This window comes from Pteropus medius, unplaced genomic scaffold, assembly GCF_902729225.1.
Source record: "Pteropus medius unplaced genomic scaffold, Ma_sr-lr_union100, whole genome shotgun sequence".
NCBI lineage: Eukaryota > Metazoa > Chordata > Mammalia > Chiroptera > Pteropodidae > Pteropus > Pteropus medius.
Window position 1 is genome coordinate 7,146,978 of NW_024342471.1, and position 18,998 is coordinate 7,165,975.

At 51.3% G+C, this 18,998-nt stretch overlaps 1 protein-coding gene across 2 annotated transcripts; it reads left to right on the top strand.

The window, feature by feature from the left end:
- Positions 1–1,845: 1,845 nt before the first annotated feature.
- BPIFB3 (BPI fold containing family B member 3) lies at positions 1,846–18,663 on the top strand. Of its 2 annotated transcripts, XM_039864080.1 has the most exons (14): positions 1,846–2,069; positions 4,654–4,758; positions 5,210–5,350; positions 6,830–6,893; positions 8,716–8,776; positions 9,531–9,622; positions 9,761–9,940; positions 11,639–11,692; positions 13,605–13,775; positions 14,693–14,760; positions 16,096–16,138; positions 16,898–16,961; positions 17,484–17,560; positions 18,375–18,663. In XM_039864080.1, exons 1-14 carry the CDS (start codon positions 1,855–1,857, stop codon positions 18,402–18,404), a joined length of 1,365 nt encoding a protein of 454 aa, XP_039720014.1. In that variant the 5' UTR covers positions 1,846–1,854; the 3' UTR covers positions 18,405–18,663. The 2 variants fall into 2 exon arrangements, with proteins under 2 accessions (XP_039720014.1, XP_039720013.1); XM_039864079.1 differs by lacking the exons at positions 17,484–17,560; positions 18,375–18,663 and having other exon boundaries at positions 16,898–17,192.
- Positions 18,664–18,998: the final 335 nt, after the last annotated feature.

Genomic DNA, 18,998 nt, shown 5'->3' on the forward strand with positions numbered 1-18,998 from the left:
GACTGCTGCTGAGTCACACGGCACCCATATGCACCTTTGTGCAAATGAGGAAAAGGTGCCTTCTCTGGGCAGACACGGCCAGCACCACGGCAAATTGTGGGCCAGTGAAGTAGGGTTGGATTTTCATCCCCTCTCACCCCCTCAGCAGGCATCCCCTCCAGTACATAACCATGTCAGAGGCTCCAGACACAGTCCCTGCCCCCTGGGAGCTTACAAGGCAAACAAAGACACAAACACAATGCCTAATTGCAAATTGCGAAGCTCCATATCTGCAAATTGTGATAAGCATCTTCAAATAAATATTCTGGATGATGTTTAGTGACAGAAGGTCTTCTTTAGACAAGGTTAAGGAGAGAGGGTTTTCCCAAGAGATGACATTTATTCAGAACCTGAAGCATGAAGAGTCGGTCATGCAAAGAACCAGAGGAAGAACCTTCCTAACAGAAGAAACAGGCCGTGCAAAGGCCCTGAGGTGGGAAAAGGCTTGTCCTGTTTAAGACAGAGGCGGTCAAAGAGGCAGTCCGGGTCCCAGTGGGTATAGGTAAGGAGCCTGCGTTCTATCCCCAGAGCAGTGGGGACTGGGGTTTAAGCACGGGCGATATGAGAGAGGATAGAAGGGTATGTGATTGAGTGGGCAGATATGGAGCTTCATAAAGAAAAATCCTACTCTATGAAACGGGTAATTAGCCATGCTCTTACCTCCCATCTCACTCCTTTCTTTAACTTCATTCAGGATGGAGTTGGAAGAGGAAGAAAGAAACAAGATATTTCAAGTCAGATGAACTAGGGCTCAAATTCTGGCCCTGTCACTGATTAGCTCTGTGACCTTGGTCAAGTCCCCTCCCCTCTCTTGGCCTAGTTTTCTCATCTCTGAAATGAAATCCCATGAGGGAGAGGCTTGGAAAGTGCCCTGGAGACTATAGAGAGCAATGGAAACTGTACCATGCTGCGCATGTTTTAGCCACTGCTGGAATTTGGATGGAGAGGGTCTTCCTAGCAATGAAGCTGGACTTGAACTGGCTGGAGGGAGAGCTGCAGGCTGCTGATGGAGCACAGGGAAGGGAATGGCTTGGGCACGAGGAGTGTCTCAGACTTCCTGCTTGTGCCCCTGATAGGTGTACCGCTGATGATGCTGGGCGTGTGGTCTCTGCTTCTCCTCTGGAGTCTGGCAACTCCGTGCCAGGGGCTGCTGGAGACAGTGGGCACGCTTGCTCGGATTGACAAGGATGAACTTGGCAAAGGTGAGCCGAGCCCATGGTGGGCAGTCTGTGAGGGGTCCTGCTGCAGTGTAAACATCCCCGTTGATATTCTTAGAGCATCTGCTTTCAGGAACAGATGACAGAACAGGTTGTGAATCTCAACTGTTTGGAGAGTTATGGTGGTTAAAGGTTTGCTTGCAGGCTCCAATGAATGATTAGTTCACTTCTGAGAGGCAGAGTGGGTGATATGGGCTTGGGTGGTGAGGGGCTGTGTCTGCCTCTGGGATGGGGACAGATAGGTTGGGGAAGTCGATGGGAGGGTGCTGGCTTGGCCAGTGTCTGATCCACATTTCTGGGGTTTGGGAACTCCACTTGGCATTTGATGCTCCAGGGCGCAAGGGCCCAGAGTGACAGTCTCATGGGTAGAGTAGATCAGTCATGAATAGAAAATGCTTCAGGAAGGACACCTCCACCTCCGATCTCCGTAAGGTAGTCCCTTTCCATCTTGCCCTTCTCACGGTCTGCACAGAATCATGCCGGGGTGCCCGGGAGGAGCAGAGGTCACCTCCTCCATTTGCTTCCTCCTTTGCTTCTGCTCTCCCTTTCAGTCCTAATCTGATTTGCTGTGTGACTTTGAGCAAGTCTCTGCCCCTCTATGGGCCCTAGTTTCCCCATCTGTAAAATGAACCTACCTTCTCCCACCCTCTCTGCAGCTATCCAGAACTCGCTGGTTGGGGGGCCCATCCTGCAGAACGTGCTGGGGACGGTCACAGCAGTGAACCAGGGCCTCCTGGGCTCCGGAGGTTTGCTCGGAGGAGGTGGCCTGCTGAGCTACGGTGGAGTGTTTGGTGTCGTTGAGGAGCTCTCTGGGTGAGTCCCCAAAGCGTGGCCCCTCAACTGCCCACCTGCTGTGTGCCCTACAGCAGCGGTCTCCAACATTTTTGGCACCAGGGACTGGTGCTCCTATGAGAATCTAATGCCTGATCATCTGAGGTGGAGCTGAGGCAGTGATGCTGGCGCGGGGGTGTGGCTGCAAACACAGATGAAGCTTCTTTTGCTTGCCCTCTGCTCACCTCCTGCTGTGCTGCCTGGTTCCTAACAGGCCACAGATTGGTACTGGTCTGAGGCCCAGGGGTTGGGGACCCCTGACTTACAGGAAGACTGGTCTTTTCTTTAGTTCAGGGAATAGAAGAGAGATTGTCTGTCTTTAATTTGTTGGCAGGCAGTGGGAGTGAAGTGGTGAGCCCTGGGTAGGGAGTCTCAGGACCCGAGTCAGAAAATGAATCTCCTGCATGACAGGCAAGACAGGAATGGCAGCATGCCCCTGTGGTTGAGGGTTCCAGCTCTGGAGTTGATCCCAGTTCTCACTATGTGACCAGGGCAAGTTGCCTAGTCTCTCTGGACCAATCCAGATGTCCGCATGCCTCCTTCCCTCCTCTCCTTCAGGTGATCTGCTCCAAAGAGCTCTGCCATGACCAGCCCCTCCTTGTCCCTTCCCCTCCTGCAAGTTCTCCAGGAAACTATCATTCTCCTGTACCTCGTATATTTTACTGGTTTGTTTCTTGTCCCCCCTGCTAGATTATAAACCTAGAGGGGCTGGGACTTTTGTCCGATTTTACTACTATGTCCCTAGTATTCTAAATAGTGCTTGACACATAATAGATGCTCAAAAAAATTGTTTTGAGTGAATGAATGAAATTACATACTAGCTACTATGTATAATTTAATGACCACCTCGCCAGAGTTTTCTGTGTGCCTGGTACTATGCTAAGAATTGTAAATGAATTATCCCATGGAATCCAGAGGGAGGATTATTATCAACTGCATTTAACAGATGAGGAGATGGAGGCCCTGGGCAGTGAAGGGACTTGCCCAAGCCCACCCAGCTAGGGATTGGTGTTGGTGTGGGGGTCTAGGTGTTCATCACAGGTCACACTGTCCTGGCAACAGCCCCGCAAGTAAAGTGCTTGTCGTGCAGCCAATAAAAGCCAAATGATTCAAATCCTAGCTCCACCACTAACAGACTGTGTGACCTGGGGCAAATCGCATTGCTGCCCCATGCCTGTTTCCTCATCTGTAAAGTAGAGATATTGACAATATCAACCACAGAGTGACACATAGTGATCCTTGCGCAACGTCAGTGTCAGCCCTTACCAGTTCCCTTCTTAGACATCAGTTTGCTGTTTTGGAAGGTGGGCATCTGTTCTCCCTTTTCCCCACAGCACTCCATTTCCTCCTGTGCATTGATTCTTCCCCATACCCTGGTTCTTGGCCTCCATCTTCAGTCTTGGAGCCTGTCATTTGACCTTCCCCTGATTCACCACCAGCCATGGACTGGTTGCCACCTGCAGGCCATATTACATATTTTACAGATGGGGAAACAGGCAAGGAGCAGAAATGTGATTTGCCCAAGGTCACACAGTCTGTTAGTGGTGAAGCCAGGACTTAAACCATTTGGCTTTTACTGGCTGCACTATGAGCAGTTACTCATGGGGTTGTTTATTTTGGCTACTTGACACAGATTAATTCACCAGGATAGTGAATTAATCTGTGTCAAGTAGCCAAAATAAAGGCTGGCACACACTAAATGCTCAATAAATGTGAACTATTATTATTAGTATTAATAGATCCAGTCCCCCTCCCACTGCCTGCTATAGAATCTGCCTGCTGAGGGAAGCCATGGCCTCAGAGATGAACCAGACATTGCCTTTGCCCCAAAGAGCCCCCAGTATGGGCAAAGCCCAACAGTGATGATCCTATAAGCTCAGGGCAGTGATGGAGGCCGCCCAGTGAGCACACGGGAGCTGTTCAGAGAAGGGCATTTACCTGAGTCAGAGAAGCAGGAAAGAGGGCTTTCTGGAGGACAGGATGCCCTAGCTGAACTTGGGAGAGTCAAGAGGTGTCAGCTAGCTGAAGTTGAAAGGAGAGTCAAGGGAATGGTATTCCAGACAGAAGAAACAAACCAGGGCAAAGGCCCAGGGGGCAGAGAAAATAATGAACCGTGGAGATTGTGTTTGAGAACCCACTTGGGTTCTGTGTGTACGAGCCTGGGGAGTGGGTGTGGGGGGACAGTGATCCAGGCCAGAGACTGAACCAGGACTGAGGCCATGGGGAGAAGGTGGGGACAACACTCATTCATGGAGCTTCCAGTGGGAATGACGATACTACATTTATTGAGAACATGCTGTACCAGCTTCAGCAGTTACATGGTCTCATTTGTTTTGTGACATTGCTATGAGGTAGGTACTAGTATTGCCCCATTTTACAGATAAAGAAACTGAGGCCCAGAGAAGGGAAGAAACTGGTCCACAGTTGATTTTATGGTTAGCGGTAGGATGGGGGATATACCCAAGAGAGGCTCTAGGCCCCACCTGGTCTCGGGGGCCCAGGCCCCAAAGGATGAAGCTGGGGGGTGTCTGGAAGTGAGGGGCCCTCCTCTGGACTCCCATCCCAGGCTGAAGATAGAGGAACTCACGCTGCCTAAGGTGACGCTGAAGCTGCTGCCTGGGTTTGGGGTGCAGCTGAGCCTGCACACCAAAGTGGGCCTGCATGGCTCCGGGTGAGTGTGCCCCTGGGAACTTCTACCCCACTGCTCCCCACCCCACTGCCCCTTGGGGACCCCTACCCTATTGTCCCCCACACCTACCCCATTGCCCCCTTATTTCCTCCCACTCTAGTTCTTCTCCAAGGAATTCCTACCCTACTGTTCCCTTCCCGGATCCCATGCCACTATCCCTCCTCAGGAAATTCCATCTCATGCTCCTTGGAGACCACTACCCCATTGCTAGAGCTCACTGGAGGGGGTGGGGGAGGAGGGCGCAGGGATGTGCAAATGGGGGAACCGCAGGGAGGCAAGGAGGGAGAGGAGGGCATGGGGACTAGGCCATTTGCAGAGGCACCCAGCTCGCCCCTCATCAGGGCCCACGCGCCCCGAGGTGGGGGTGACTAAGGCAGGCCCTGGTGGGTGGGGTCTGGCTTCCTGGCCACGCCCCCAGCGTGGGGTCTCGCAGCCCCCTTGGGGGTCTCCTGCAGCTGGCGGCTGAGGTGAACGTGTCGTCGCGGGTGGCTCTCGGCGTGAGCTCGCGAGGTACACCCATCCTCATCCTCAAGCGCTGCAGCACGCTCCTGGGCCACATCAGCCTGCTTTCGGGGTGAGTATCCCCGCGTAGCGATCTGCTCGGGCTCACCTCTGGCGCGTGCGCCGGCATCTACTGGCGCTCCCTCCCCTCCTCCCCTCCACCCCCACTCTCCTCCAGCCTGAATTCCGGCCCATCCCGCCAGTTCAACGTGCTGCACAGACCAGCAAACCGAGACCTGCTCCGGACCGGGACTTCGGTCCAGCCCACAGTCTGCACCACCTACTCCTGGGCGTCCCCCTTCTCTGGCCCCTGAGATCCTGCCGTCCTCTTTCCCACGTAGAGCAGGGATCTTCTGTGGTACTTGCTCTCAGCGTGTCAGAGAGCCAGCTCTGCCCCTAAATTTTTGTGTGACTCCAGGAGAACCCCCTCCTGTCTGGGCTTCAGTATCCCATCTGTACAATGAGGACTTATATTTGATGACCCGGAAGGCTCTGGCACTTTCATATCTGTCTCTTCCCCTAGCTATTCAGGACACAGTGGCCCTCCTCCGATACACTTGTATCGAATCACCTCTCCAGTGGGACAACTGAAGCCCAAAGAGGGCAAGGGACGTCCCCAAGTTCAAACAGATTGAGGCAGGGATGGAGGTGGGCTGTTCTCTGAACCCAGGTCCAGGGCTTTTCCCAGCTCTCTGCACCCACCCTCGGGGGCTCCTACCTCCTCCCCTGCCTCAAGCTTTGTGTCTCCCCATTAGTTTCTACATTGCTGGCCAAATCTCCCCACCCCCTCTTTGCTGAGTGGCCCTGAGCAGTGATGGGTAATCAGGGTAATCAGGCAGCCCTTTGTTAGCCCCCAGGAGTAGGGTGGCCCAGAATCGCTCCTGTCTTTAGAAGGGCCTTAATAAGGGGTAAGGGGATTCCAGGAAGGGTCTTTGAATGTCTCAAATCCCAGCATCTCCATCCTGCTCCTCTGGGCTAGAGGGGACATTGGAGAGAGTGGATGGCCAACAAGATGGTGCCCTGTGGTTGTGGTTCTGTGGTTGTCACCCCTCCCTCTGGACCCCCAAAGTCTCCAAACGGACCTGAGCCCATCTACATATACTTCTCATCTGCAGACCACCCTGTCATTCATTCGTTCATTCATTCGTGCAGCAAATATTCATTCATTCGACAAATATTTATTGAACTCTCACTCAAAGCCAGGTGCTATTCTAGGCCCAAATGTCACCTGTCTACAAATGTTGGAGGAGATGAAGGGAACAGATACTTATCGAGCACAGACTGTCTACCTGAGACGTATTCGCTCCCATTTAGTCTCAGCAGCAACAACTCTGTAAGGCAGGCACCACACAGATCGGAAAACCGAAATCCTTCCCTGGGCCCCACGGTGAGGCAGAGCCAAGATTTAAACCCAGTCTGCAAAGCCCCAGCCAGCGCCACAGAGAACAGAGGCAGAAGATATCCAGAGCCACCAGTGCCCACCCTGCCTGTCACCTAGGTTGGCACTGTCCCTAGGTGGTGGCCACACCCTCACCCTTCTCACTCTGCCCAGGCTGCTGCCCGCTCCGCTCTTTGGAGTCGTGGAACAGACACTCTTCAAGGTGCTGCCGGGACTGGTGAGTGGCGGAGGTGGAGGGGCAGGGGGGAGGGCGTGGAGGGGAGGTGGGAGGGCGGGGGAGGGGGCTTTACCCAGGCTGTGCCTGTCCTCCTCCAGCTTTGAGTAGATCTGGGCGCCAGCGGGATTAGGCTGTCCTTCTCTTCCACGCCCACTGCCCACCAGGTAATCTCATCCTGGCATGCCTGCCAGCCTCCCAGGTGCCACGTGAGAGTCTGTAGAGGGGCTGGCACAGTCCCTCTCCAGACCTCTGAATCCTGAATTTACAGCTTCATATGACCTGAGTCCTCTGCTCTCAAACCCAAGTTCTTTTCTGACCCCCTGCTCTGTCTTTATGACCTGTATTATTATTGACTTTATACTTTAAACTAGCTTTGAATTCACTTTGGGCCTCTCAGTGATTTTCAGCTAAGCCCTGTGCTTGGAATGCATGTCCAGAAAATCACATACATCTATATTAATACCTCATAAGTGAAACACATTATGATTAAACTTATGCTCCAGGATGTTTGTCCATGGCCGGCCCCAGACATCCTGGCTTCCACCAGAGCACACTTGAGAAAAGCTGGTCTGGCCAAAGGCCCATTTCATTGAGGCTGGAGATGGGGAGGGGGTTGCTGGCCATCACACAGCCAGCACAGGGCAGTCAGCCCTCCTGACCCTCAGTTCTGGCAAGGTTAATTCTCTTGTGAGTCCTTGTGAATGACACCTGTGGAGGTAGCAAGAGTGTGGGGGCCTGAGGTTGGCAAAACTGCCCTGGGCTTGAAGGAGCCAATAGGAAAGAAGCTCAGTAGGAAGAGGGAAGTTCCCGGATGCAAGGACCCCAACCCGGCCCATCTCAGGTGGATTTCAGCAAGGGGGTTGGTGCATTTAAATTGTGGCCCCTAACTGGGACAATTGGCTACAAGATAAGATTTATGTGACTCAAAGAGGTTTTAAAAATAAGAGTTAATTACTAGCATTTAGAGATTGGAGATTTCTCTTGAGAATCTGATTTCTGGATTCTCTTGTGCAATCAGCCACCCTGGCCACAAGGTACCTCCTTCCTGCAGGTCACACACTGGTGCCCAGGGGGCTGTTCCTCCCACCCACGTAGTCCCTCTCATTTCCGTGACATGCTGACTCCAGGAGGCCCTTGAGTTTCAGGCCCCAAGTTTAAATGAGAAGGCAGTTTTCTCTTGTCTTCTGAGAACAGCTATGGCCTCAGCTGCATAATGCAGGGGCTGTATGTATGAAAGGCCTGGACTGGGCCACCTCTGAGTTTCCTGCTCTGGTGGGCTGTGAGACTGAGATTCTGTGATTTCCAGACTCAAAATTCTGGAAGCTGAACCACTTGTTCCCTGTTCATACAGCACAAGGGTTTTCAGTAAACACATGGCGGTGTGTGTAGTGAATGACCTGGGTTCAAGCCTAACTCTCTGGATGGAGGGGAGGAACATTCCTCTTAGGAGTCCAGATGCTCAGTCTCTCAATGCAGGAGGATGGCAGAAGGAGCCTTTGTCCCCTTAGGGGAAGGCCTTGTCCACACGCCCCACCTGGCCTCTGAAATGTGTCGCTCCCGCCCTCCCAGCATCCTTCAAGGTTTTCTGAGGGGACCCACGTAACTAGCCCTCTGCACCACCTGCTCCATCTTCCAACATGTCAAGCTTCAGCGCCTCTCATGCCTCCCACCCATGCGTGTGTCCCCTGTCAGTCTCCACGTTCTTCCTGCCCTTGGTCCACTGGACTACATAGCAAATCATTTGTAGAAAATGCAACTGTCCCCTGTGCCAGACTGGGGACCACTCTTATTTTCCTGTAATACCTGTCTTCTCTGGACACAGCTGTGCCCTGTGGTGGACTCTGTGCTGGGTGTGGCGAATGAGCTCCTGGGGGCTGTGCTGAGTAAGTTGAGGCCCAACCCTTTTCCCTCTGCCCCTTCTCCTTAACCCCCTTCCATTATCTCAATGGGTGGGGGGCACCAGGAGAAGAGGAAGGGGCAGAATTCTGGGACCTTTCACTTACTTCTCAGACTGATGAGGTTGCCACTTTGAGGAGGCCTAAGTGGGGAGGTCTGGGCTGAGGCCAGCTTAGCAGAGCGTGAGTACTCACAGCCATCCAGTCTGTATCTTCTGGGGGCTTCATGCCATTTATTGAGCACCTGTGGTATGTCTAGCACTGTCAGAAACATGATGCGTATATTATTATTATCTGGACAGACAAGGTGACTGAGGCCCAGAGAGCTTAAGTAAGGACCCCAAGGCCCACAGCTACAGTGGCTGCCAGTCTCTCTGAGCACTATGGAGACATGAATGCCTTTTATGTTCACAGAAAGGCTTTGAAAAGTCTAAAAAGGTATAACCAGGATAAGGACAGAAAACTTGGGGCAGATATGTCACATGCGGTGGCATTACATGAGAGAGGTAGGCAGCAATGTGATTAGTGATACCAGCTCTGGAAAACGGGAATCTTGACTTTAGCTTGGGCTGGTGACTTCCTCTATCTGAGCCTCAGTTTTTTTAATTTGAAAAATGGGGATGACAGTAGGGCCCAAGCGAATATTTAGTAGAGTGCCAGGCACTCAATAATGGAAGAAGGACCTATTATTATTGGGGGCTGGCCTCATGGGGTCTTTCTCCCCACCCCTCTCCCCATGCAGGCCTGGTTCCCCTTGGGACTCTTGGGTCTGTGGAATTCACTCTGGCCACACTGCCTCTCATCTCTAACCAGTACATAGAGCTGGACATCAATGTGAGTGTCTTCTGAGGCCCTTCCCACTATTAGGGGTACGGTGGGGTAGTGGTAGAGGTCAAGTAGGACATGCTGGGTCAAAGCCACATGGGTGAGCAGCTCCAAGACCTTCCCATGCCCTGTTTCCTGCCCCTGCAGCCCATCGTGAAGAGCGTAGCTGGTGACATCATTGACTTCCCCAAGCCCCCCAAACCTATCAAGGTGCCTCCCAAGGAGGACCACACATCCCAGGTGATCGTGCCTCTGTACCTCTTCAACACTGTATTTGGGCTCCTGCAGACCAACGGTGCCCTTGACATAGATATCACTCCTGAGCTGGTGAGTATGGCACCCTGCCCCGCTGTGTCCTGGAAATGCTAAAGATGACCCAGTCACATAATCACTGATCAGCCTTGACGAGCCCTTTTCTCTACAACTGGACAGAGCTGGACAAGTTTGTAGCACGCACATGCCCACTCTTGTCCTTGTAGCAAACATTGCTAATCGATAATGGCTCTCTAAATTGGCTAAATCTAAATGGGACTTTTGATCCTTCTCAACATGACACTCCAGGAACTTACTTTCAATGAGTCAGAACTGCTATATGAAATATAGCCAGCTTTCCATCCTTGCACCAGATGAGCCCTTCTAGAGTCACGGCCAAATTTTACACTTAATGTGTGAATGGCTAACATTTCTACTGCTCTCTCAAGAGCAGACTTGAGTTGAAGAAAAGAAAACTAGGATTGGACTATACCAAAGGTCACTTAGACATTCATTCCGAAGCCTCTGAGACTTCTCTGCTTCCATTCTAGACACTCTCAAACCTCACAGATGTCTGGAAGGCCCAGCCCCCAGAATTCTCACCCAGAGGCATTTTCTTGGTCTTAGCCCTCTCTAAAGGCAGTGAGCTCTAAGCCACCTGCCCCTGCCCCAATCTGCAGCTCAGACCCAAGGGAACAGGGTTTGATCACTTACTTCCTGCATGTAGGGTCCAGAGAGCCCTGGAACAGACTTCTGAGCTGGGAGACAGGCGTCTTCTACCTGGAGAGAGGTGGCTATCATAGCTAGGCGGAAGCCGTGTGTGTCTGAGCAACGAGTGTGTGTTTGTGCGTGCATGTGCGAGTATGAGGCAAGAGAGGGATCTCAGAGGCCAGGTACTGTTGTCAGGTGCTGTCCACCCCACCGGGTGACAGCCTTATGTTGGGTGAGAGTCTGGGAATCCTCTGAGTAGGAGAGAGTGTGTCCGTATGTTTATCCTGTGTGAACGAGTCTGTTCTGAGAAGAAGAGGTTTGCGGTTCAGGAGTCTCAAACAGCAGAGCCCGGGGGGCTGGGCCATTATCCATTAGCAAAATAAGGGAAGCAGGTCTGGTGGACTGTAGCAGACTGGGGAGCCTGTGCCCCATTTCTTAGGCAGATGCCACTCAGCTTCCCCAAGGGGAGGAAGTATAGGCCCAGTGTGAGCAGATTTTCTAATTTTTCAGCCAAAAAAATGGCAAATTTAAATGAAATTTTCTGATTCGTAAATACTGGACACAATTTCACAGCTTTTGAAAATGTCGTTTGGGTGAAAGGCAAAAGTGCCTGGGGTCAGATCTCTGGCCTTCAGATTGTGAGCTCTGGCAGAGTGGTATAGAAAAGCATAACTAGAATAAGGACAGGACGAGGACATCAACTGTAGGTTCTGGAATTAGCCTGCCCAGGTCAAATCCTGGTGCCACCACTTACCAGCTTACGAGCCTGGACAGGAGACTCAGCTTCCGTATCTGTAAAATGAGGGTAATCATAGCACTCACCTTTTTGAGCTGTTGTAAATGTGAAATGAGCAAAGACATGCAAAGCCCTTAGCCTGTGCCTGGCATGTAGTAAGTGCTCAGTAATCACCGGCCAATCAAAGGAGCATGAGTGTTTGTAAAGATGTGTATGTAATTGGTGGGAGTGGGGTGAGGTGTGGACAAAACTACTTTGTGTGTGCTGAGGGATCCCTGTCCTGCCTCTGTGTTCACCCCTCTCCTACCATTTGGTTTTGGATGCAGGTTCCCAGCAATGTCCCATTAACAACTAAAGACCTGGCAGCTTTGGTCCCTGAGGTGAGTGACCCTCTCATGAGCTATGATTTCTGTAGCTCTTTCCTAATGACCCTGAATGGACTGCAGAATTGTTCTCAGTATAGTTCTCCAAATAGCTGCAATTGAATGTTGAATCTAATTTCACACTAAAATGTGAATGGCTAACATTATATCCTTTCTCGATAGCAGAGCAGAAAGGACCAGGGTTTAACTGCCCCAGAAGTCAATTGGGCATTTGTCCTATAGTTGTTCCTTGTCTATCAAAGAGAGGACAGAAAATTTTTCTAAGTTACTGAATCCTCTCTGTCCAGATGCCTTATTTTATCTTGGTCTTGGTCTTCTCTGTTCCCAGAGAGAAGACTCAGGGCATTGGCCTTGGGGAGGAAAAAGAAAGGAGAAGGTTCAGGGAGGTTCGACTAGTAGACAATTGTACACGACTGAAGGGTCTGGCCTCAGCTTTCCTGTCTGTTCAACTGGGCTGGACCAGATACTTTCCAGCTTGAGAATCTGAATTCATATCGAAATTGAAATGACTACTACAAGGTCTTTACATAACAGCAGATTCTGACAGAGGTTGGAAAGAGGCCTGGAAGAGCCGGGTTTCTACCAGAGAGGGTGAAGATGGAAGCTGAGTTTGGGGATGCAGAAAAACTGTGAATCTCAAAGGTGGTGATTTAAACCAGCCTTAGTGGGTGTGGTTGGGGCCCCTTCTTCTTGGAGCCCTTGGTTAAAGGGCATAGGAGTCTCAGGCAAGGGAGGAGACTGAGGCTAGACATTCAGAAGCACCTCCTGAGGGCAGGAGTTCTAAGATGGTGGATAGAGACTTGAGGGAGGCAGAGGTGGCAGGAGCAGGGACCCATGGATGCAGCAAGCCGACCGTGTCCTTGCAGCTCAGGGAGCCTGGGCCTGTCTCTGGAGGCTGAAGCCCTTGTTCTTTAATTGCTAGCCTTGCAGTGTCAGAGCCTCATAGCCCCAGTTCTAAGTCTGGTTCTGTGGCTTCAGAATCTATACACACAGGAGGGCGGAATCTGTGTGATCCTGCAACTGTGGGAGTCTGGGCTTGAGGAGCTGGTCCCCAGATTCCAACAATCAAGTGACTCCAAATTTCTGTGACTCTGTTTTCTGGCACTTCTATAATTTCATGATGTCATGATTATGAGACTCAGAATTTTGTGATTGTGCGATTCATTCATTCATTCAATTAATATTTACTAAGCATCAGCTACGTACCAGGCCCTGTGCCGGCTGCTGAGCATCCAGAAGGGGCAAAAGGTGAAAAGTAGATAAGTCTCCATGTTCAAGCTGCTGCCATTCTGGTGGGGGTGACAGACATTGAACAAATAAATAAGTAGAAGATGCACAGTGTCAGAGAATGGAGTGTCAACGGTGGATTGGGAGCACAAGGGGTAATCCTTTAAATTGGGTGTTCTGTAAAGCCTCACTGAGGAGGTGGCGTGTGAGCAGAAGGATGAAGGAGGTGAAGGAGGGAACCATGCAGGTATTTGGGGAAGACATTTCTCGGCAGAGGGAACTACTAGTGCAGAGGCCCTGAGGTGGGAACGTGCTTGGCAGGTTAAAAGGATAACAAAGCAGCTGGTGAGTCTGGAAAGAAGAGAATGAGGTGGCCAGAGATAGAGGTGAGATGGAGAGGAGGGCAGAGGAGGGATCACACAGAGCCTGTGGCCTTTAGGGGGATTTTGACTCCGAGTGAGACAAGAGTCTGATTCCGTTGTTCCGTGGATTGGTGTCTCCCTACCTGACTGTCAGCCTTGTGGGGGCTGAGACCGGGCCTGTCTGGTTCAGGCTGTGTTCTCAGTGCTCAGCTTGGTGCCCAGTCGGTGCTCAGTGAGTGTTTGTTGACTCACTTACCGATTCTATTAGCGGGGCATCTAAGCAGCCCTTATGACCCCTGCTCTGGCTTACCTCTCTCCAGGCCCTGGGGAAGCTGCCCCCAGACCAGCAGCTCCTGCTCTCCCTGCGGGTGAAGGAAGCACCCACAGTCATGCTCCAGAACAAGAAGGCCATTGTCTCCATCCCAGCTAACATCCACGTGCTGTCCTACCGTCCTGCAGGGACCCCTGAAGCCCTCTTCGAGCTAAATGGGGTGAGTGGCCAAGGGATGGGAGCCCAGCACTGATGGGTTGTGAGTGGGCATGACCCTCCCTAGTCTTCTGGGAGGTTGTCTTCCCCCTGATTTCAGAGTGGCACAGCACAGGAAGTCCCTCTGCTTCATTGCCATCATCTGAGCTGAGACCCGAGTGCCTGCTTAGATTCCTGCCTCATTGAACGTGTGACCAGGCCCGTCTTATTCACTCAGCTTCCTCAGGATCTCAGGAATGACTTCCCATCTCCCCAGCCTCTCTGTGCTCAGATTGGATGACCCTCCAGCTTTCTCCTGACCCGCCCCCCAACTCCAGTCTGCTCCCCTCCACCTCACCTCTACCAGTTTTCCCAAACATACATCTGAGCAGAGATAGGTCCCTCCCCTGCTTACTCTCTCTGCCCCAGCTCCCCATTTCAAGCCTAGCACCATTCACTATCCCCCCGCCTCGCCCCATCCTCTGCTTTTCCTGTCTTTGTGCCCTAAGGCTCAGTTTCTCAGGGCTACCAGGTCCCACTTCCCTGCCTTTGTTTGCACAGGTCCACCACCTGCAGTGCCATCTCCCCGCCTTCCCTTGGCTGCCTCATCTTTCAAGATTCAGCTCTGGTGTCGCCTCATTGGGGATACCTTCTCTTGGCCAACTGCAGGCTGGATAGAGGGTCTCTCCAAGCTCTTGCAGTTTCAGAGCTTCCTTTCGTACAAGACTGATTGCCCTCAGTTTTAATACTCTGGTTCTTGAACACCAAAACCTTCAGATTACCTCTTCACAGCCCAGCATGGACCATAACACACAGTAGGGCCTCAGTAAGAGTTAATAGAGAGAATGGATGGTGGAAATTCACCTGTCAGCCAAGGCAGACCTGTCCTCAAGCTCCTTCTGCCGCATTTGAGTCTAACCTCTGCCTGCCTTTCCCCTGCAGATTATGACTTTAAATGCCCAGCTGGCTCCCTCCGCCACCAAGCTGCACCTGTCTCTGTCCCTGGAACGGTAACATGGGATCCTGGGCCTTGGCTATAGTTCAAACTAGGTGTTTTGAACAGGAATTAGGAAGCAACAGGAACCTCCTCCCATTTATTAAGCAACGACTAATTTGCAGGTGTTTTTACGAGCATCTTCCTTGCCTCCAGGAGCTGCCGGGGAGGGACAGTGTTAGCCCATTCTACAGATGAGGCATCTGGAGCTCAGAGGAACGGGATCCAGAGCAGGCTTTTTTCACTCCACCAGCTCAAAACCTAGTCCTGGAGATAAATTTGCTGCCAGGATAGGGAGTCCAAACTCCTGAGTTATCAGCCCCAGAAGCTAGCTGTAGAGATACCTGTCTTTGAATGTTGTAAAATGCTTTATTATTTATGTAGACTGGTTATTTCTCTAATCTCTCTACTCCCATGAGAACTAAGGCTCAGTTACTCAGGGCTACCAGGTCCCACTCCCCTTCCTTTGTTTTGGTGCTCAATATGATTATCAATATGATCATCCTAATATTGATAATCATATTGATAATCATAATAACCAAGATGATGATGTTGATGACAATCCTTCCTTACATAGGCATGGCACTTTACAGTTTGCAAAGCCTAGGCTGGCACAGTGGGTTGTCTCTGAAAGCAGGTCTGTGGTCTGGGTCTCCATTCTCCAGGCCCAGTGCTGTCACTGTGGTGGGCCACCTGTCTCTCCTCTGGATGCGGGAGTTTCCCAGGGATCTCTAGGATCTGCCCATCCTGATCTGTAGGCACCCAGTACTCACCTGACTCCATTTTAGTTTCCCAGGCAGGCCCCTCAAGCTACTTACTACTGCCCCCCTGCAAGGCTCCGCTGCTGCCTCATGTCTAACCTCACCCACTGCCCAGGTTCATATCCCCTTCCTGGTGTTAGTCCATACCTCATCCCTTCAGGAGATGGAAATCAGTGTCCAGGCTCTGGCCCTGGACCCGTGTTTGGGCCAGCTGTGATTCACTGGTGGGTTGCTACCTTTAGTTAGCTTATTGGATGCAGGACACCCTCTGGTCAGTGCTTAGAGGGCCTCTTCTTAGAGAGGTTTGGCTACTTGCTCAGGGTCAAACAACTGTGAGTCAGACCAAGATTCCAGGGCCACTGAGTGGAGGTGGTAGTCATGACATCTCAGATGGAGATCCCTCCAGGTCAGGTGGGAAAAACCGAGTCTCCAAGTCAAAGCTGGATAGAGATAGAGTTGGACCTGTAACCCTGTTTCCTGATCCTGGAGAGCTAGGGGTGGGCAGGCTGGGGTGGGGGTGGGACAGAGCACCACTCAGCAGGTGGTGGGGTGGAGGCTGAGACCCCCAACATCTCTCTTCTCTCCACCAGGCTCAGTGTCAAGCTGGCTTCCTCCTTTGCCCACGCCTTTGATGTAAGTTCCTGAGAGGGTGAGCAGCTTGGTGATGGTGAGGAGGCACGATGAGACATGGGCCATGTGACTGAGCTAGTCTCAGCCTGGACTCTGCCTCAATAAGCCAGAGTGGGCAAATATCAGGACAGGTTGTGTGTGTGTGTGTGTGTGTGTGTGTGTGTGTGTGTGTGTGTAAAATAGTCATCATCTTGGGACAGTGAATCTCATGATCTTCCAAAGTCTTAGAACCTCACAAAATTGTAAACGTCTAGAAGCTCACAAGGGTTCAATATTCTTGAACTTCACACAAGTTAATAAGGTTCCCTAACTCAGAAAGCTCTAACATTTCAGAGCCTCACAGAGCCCTTAATTTCCTGCTTCTCACAGAGTTCTGAGGCTCTAGAATTTCATGATGGTCTGAGGTTCTAGGACATTCTAAGGATTCCTAAACTGATAAGAATCTGAGATCAGACCTCACAGAGTTCTGCTAGAGCGGGGCACATTTTCTTTCCTCTTTCTCAGGCACAGCTTCCCACTCCACCCCACAGACCCTTCCTCTAGGAAGGCAGCTCTTCCAAGTTCATAGCACCCAGGGCAAAGCCGTCCTAAATCAAAGAGTCCCCTTTGGGGTCATTGGTGGACAGCCCACCAACGGTTGTGTCCTCAGGCATGGGGGAAGCTGGGGCAGCTGGACCCCTGGATTTCCCTCTCTGGGAAGAGGTGTATTGCTGCCTGTAAAGCCACACCTCCGCCCCCTACCTCCCCCGTGCTCTGTTGCAGGCATCTCGTTTAGAAGAATGGCTCAATGACGTGGTCCGGGTGGCATATGTGCCGAAGCTCAATGGTAGGCATGGCCTTCGCTGTCTTCTTGAACACGTGGAGTGTCTGAATCTGGAATTGTTGAATCCGTTGCCTCTCTCCATTGTTCTGATAGAAACACTGAAGCCGGACAGGACTTGATCCCCATTTCTAAGATGCAGAAACCGAGGCACCAATGTTTCCATTCAAACAACATTGATTAACACTTACATCACTCTGGATTCTGGGCCCCAAGAGCTATCTGACCTCGGTCCCATCCTCAAACTCACAATCCAGAGGGAAATAGTCATATAAAAAATGGTTAGAATATCTATGATGCAGTGTGCAGACTGACAGAACCTCGAGGAGGCTTTGCTGAGGGGAGCCGCTGATGACAATACAGAAAAAGTGTGTTTTTGTATGGGTTTAGTACGATAAGTAGGAGTCTAAGGGAAACTGAGTCTCCAAGAAGAGAAATGGCTGGTTCAAGGAAAGGGATGGAGTAGGGTCGGCAGGTTCCACCCTGGCCCTCAACATATCTTTGCTGTCGACCATTTCCTTTTCACAGTGGACCTGGATGGTGGAATTCCCCTGCCTAAGGTTCTCAATGTCAATTTTGCCAACGCAGTCCTGGATATCATAGAGGTGAGTTTCCCATGCAGGTGTGGTCTAGATGGGCCTTAAACTTATCTCTGGAGGCTCCTGCTTGAAACTCAGGAGGGGAATGCTCTGCCTCATCATCTAGTTTATCTCTGCACCATTTTCTAAATTGCTCAGGGAATTACAAATTACTTGGAAATGGCAAATAGATGACATATGCTCCTTCCTTACTTGCTCCTGGCAGACATTGTGAATCCATCATCGAGTTCTTCCCTGATGAATTCAGAACCATATCTGGCCTATAGAATGGAATCTCAGATTCACTCACAGAATCAGTTTCTCTGGTCCAGGGGTAGCAAATACATGTGCTGTTCCTCTTTATCCTGTGCCTGTGGCAGATATGGCTAATAGGTCATGACACTTTTTCCTGCTGAATATGGACATGGCCTCACAATCCTTTTCAATCCAGCACAACTTTGAGTCTTGGGACAGCTCTGGGACATGGGCAGAGCAGGGAGTTTGGACCCATTTTTCAAATGAGGACCAAGGGTGAAGGAGGTCAAATTTCTTCCCCAAGATCACACAGTAAACTAACAGGAGAAACGGCACTTGAACTTGGGTTTCTTAACTTAAATCCTAAAGTCAGTAACCTCTCCCACACTGAATATCATTTATTCATCATTCATTCATTTGTTCGTTCATTCGTTTAGTAAGTACCTGCTGTGTTTCAGGTACAGTGCTAACCCGAGGGCACTGGTAGGTAGGGGGGACACAGAGTTGCCTGCAGGGATGAGAGTGTGGCAGAAGTGTCGGGTACAAGAACTCAGAGGGCCTAACCAAGAACTGTCGCTCCCTGCAGAATGCTGTTGTGCTGACTGTGGCATCCTGAGGCTGAGAAATGGCCACCACCCCTCCCTGCTGACTGCCAGAGTCCTGTTCACCTGTCTACTCTGCCTCAGTTTCCTTCCCAGTCTCTAGCTTGTGTCGGTGACAGCATAAGTGTCTTTTATCCATCTAGACCCACTCAGGTGCCCTGGCCCTGCAGCTTTGCCCCAGTCTGGGGACTGCATGGCTAGCCACAAGACTTGCTTTGGAGAGCTCCGGGGCCTCAGTGGCCAGTCCTGAGCTTTCAATAAACTACTCCTCTGTGTCAGCACCTCCTGGCTAGTCTGTTCCCCAGTCATACAGGGGCCTGGCCACCTTGGCCTCTGCTTCTGGTGCCCTCTCCAGCCCCAGGAAGGGGCTCCTGGGAGGTAAGGGGAGTTGGAGCCTAGTCATTGTAGATTTGCATCCAAGCTGACCTGGTTGGCCTGGACAACCTCTGTGTCTTGTCCTGCCTTTCTCTATTTCTATCTCAAGCTCTGTGTGTCCCCTTGCCCTCCTCTCCTCTCTCTTTCTAAATACTTCTGTGTTTCACTCTGTCTCTCTGAGACTCTGTCTGTCTGTCTCTGTTTCTCCGACTTTGGGATACTTCTCAGAAGTG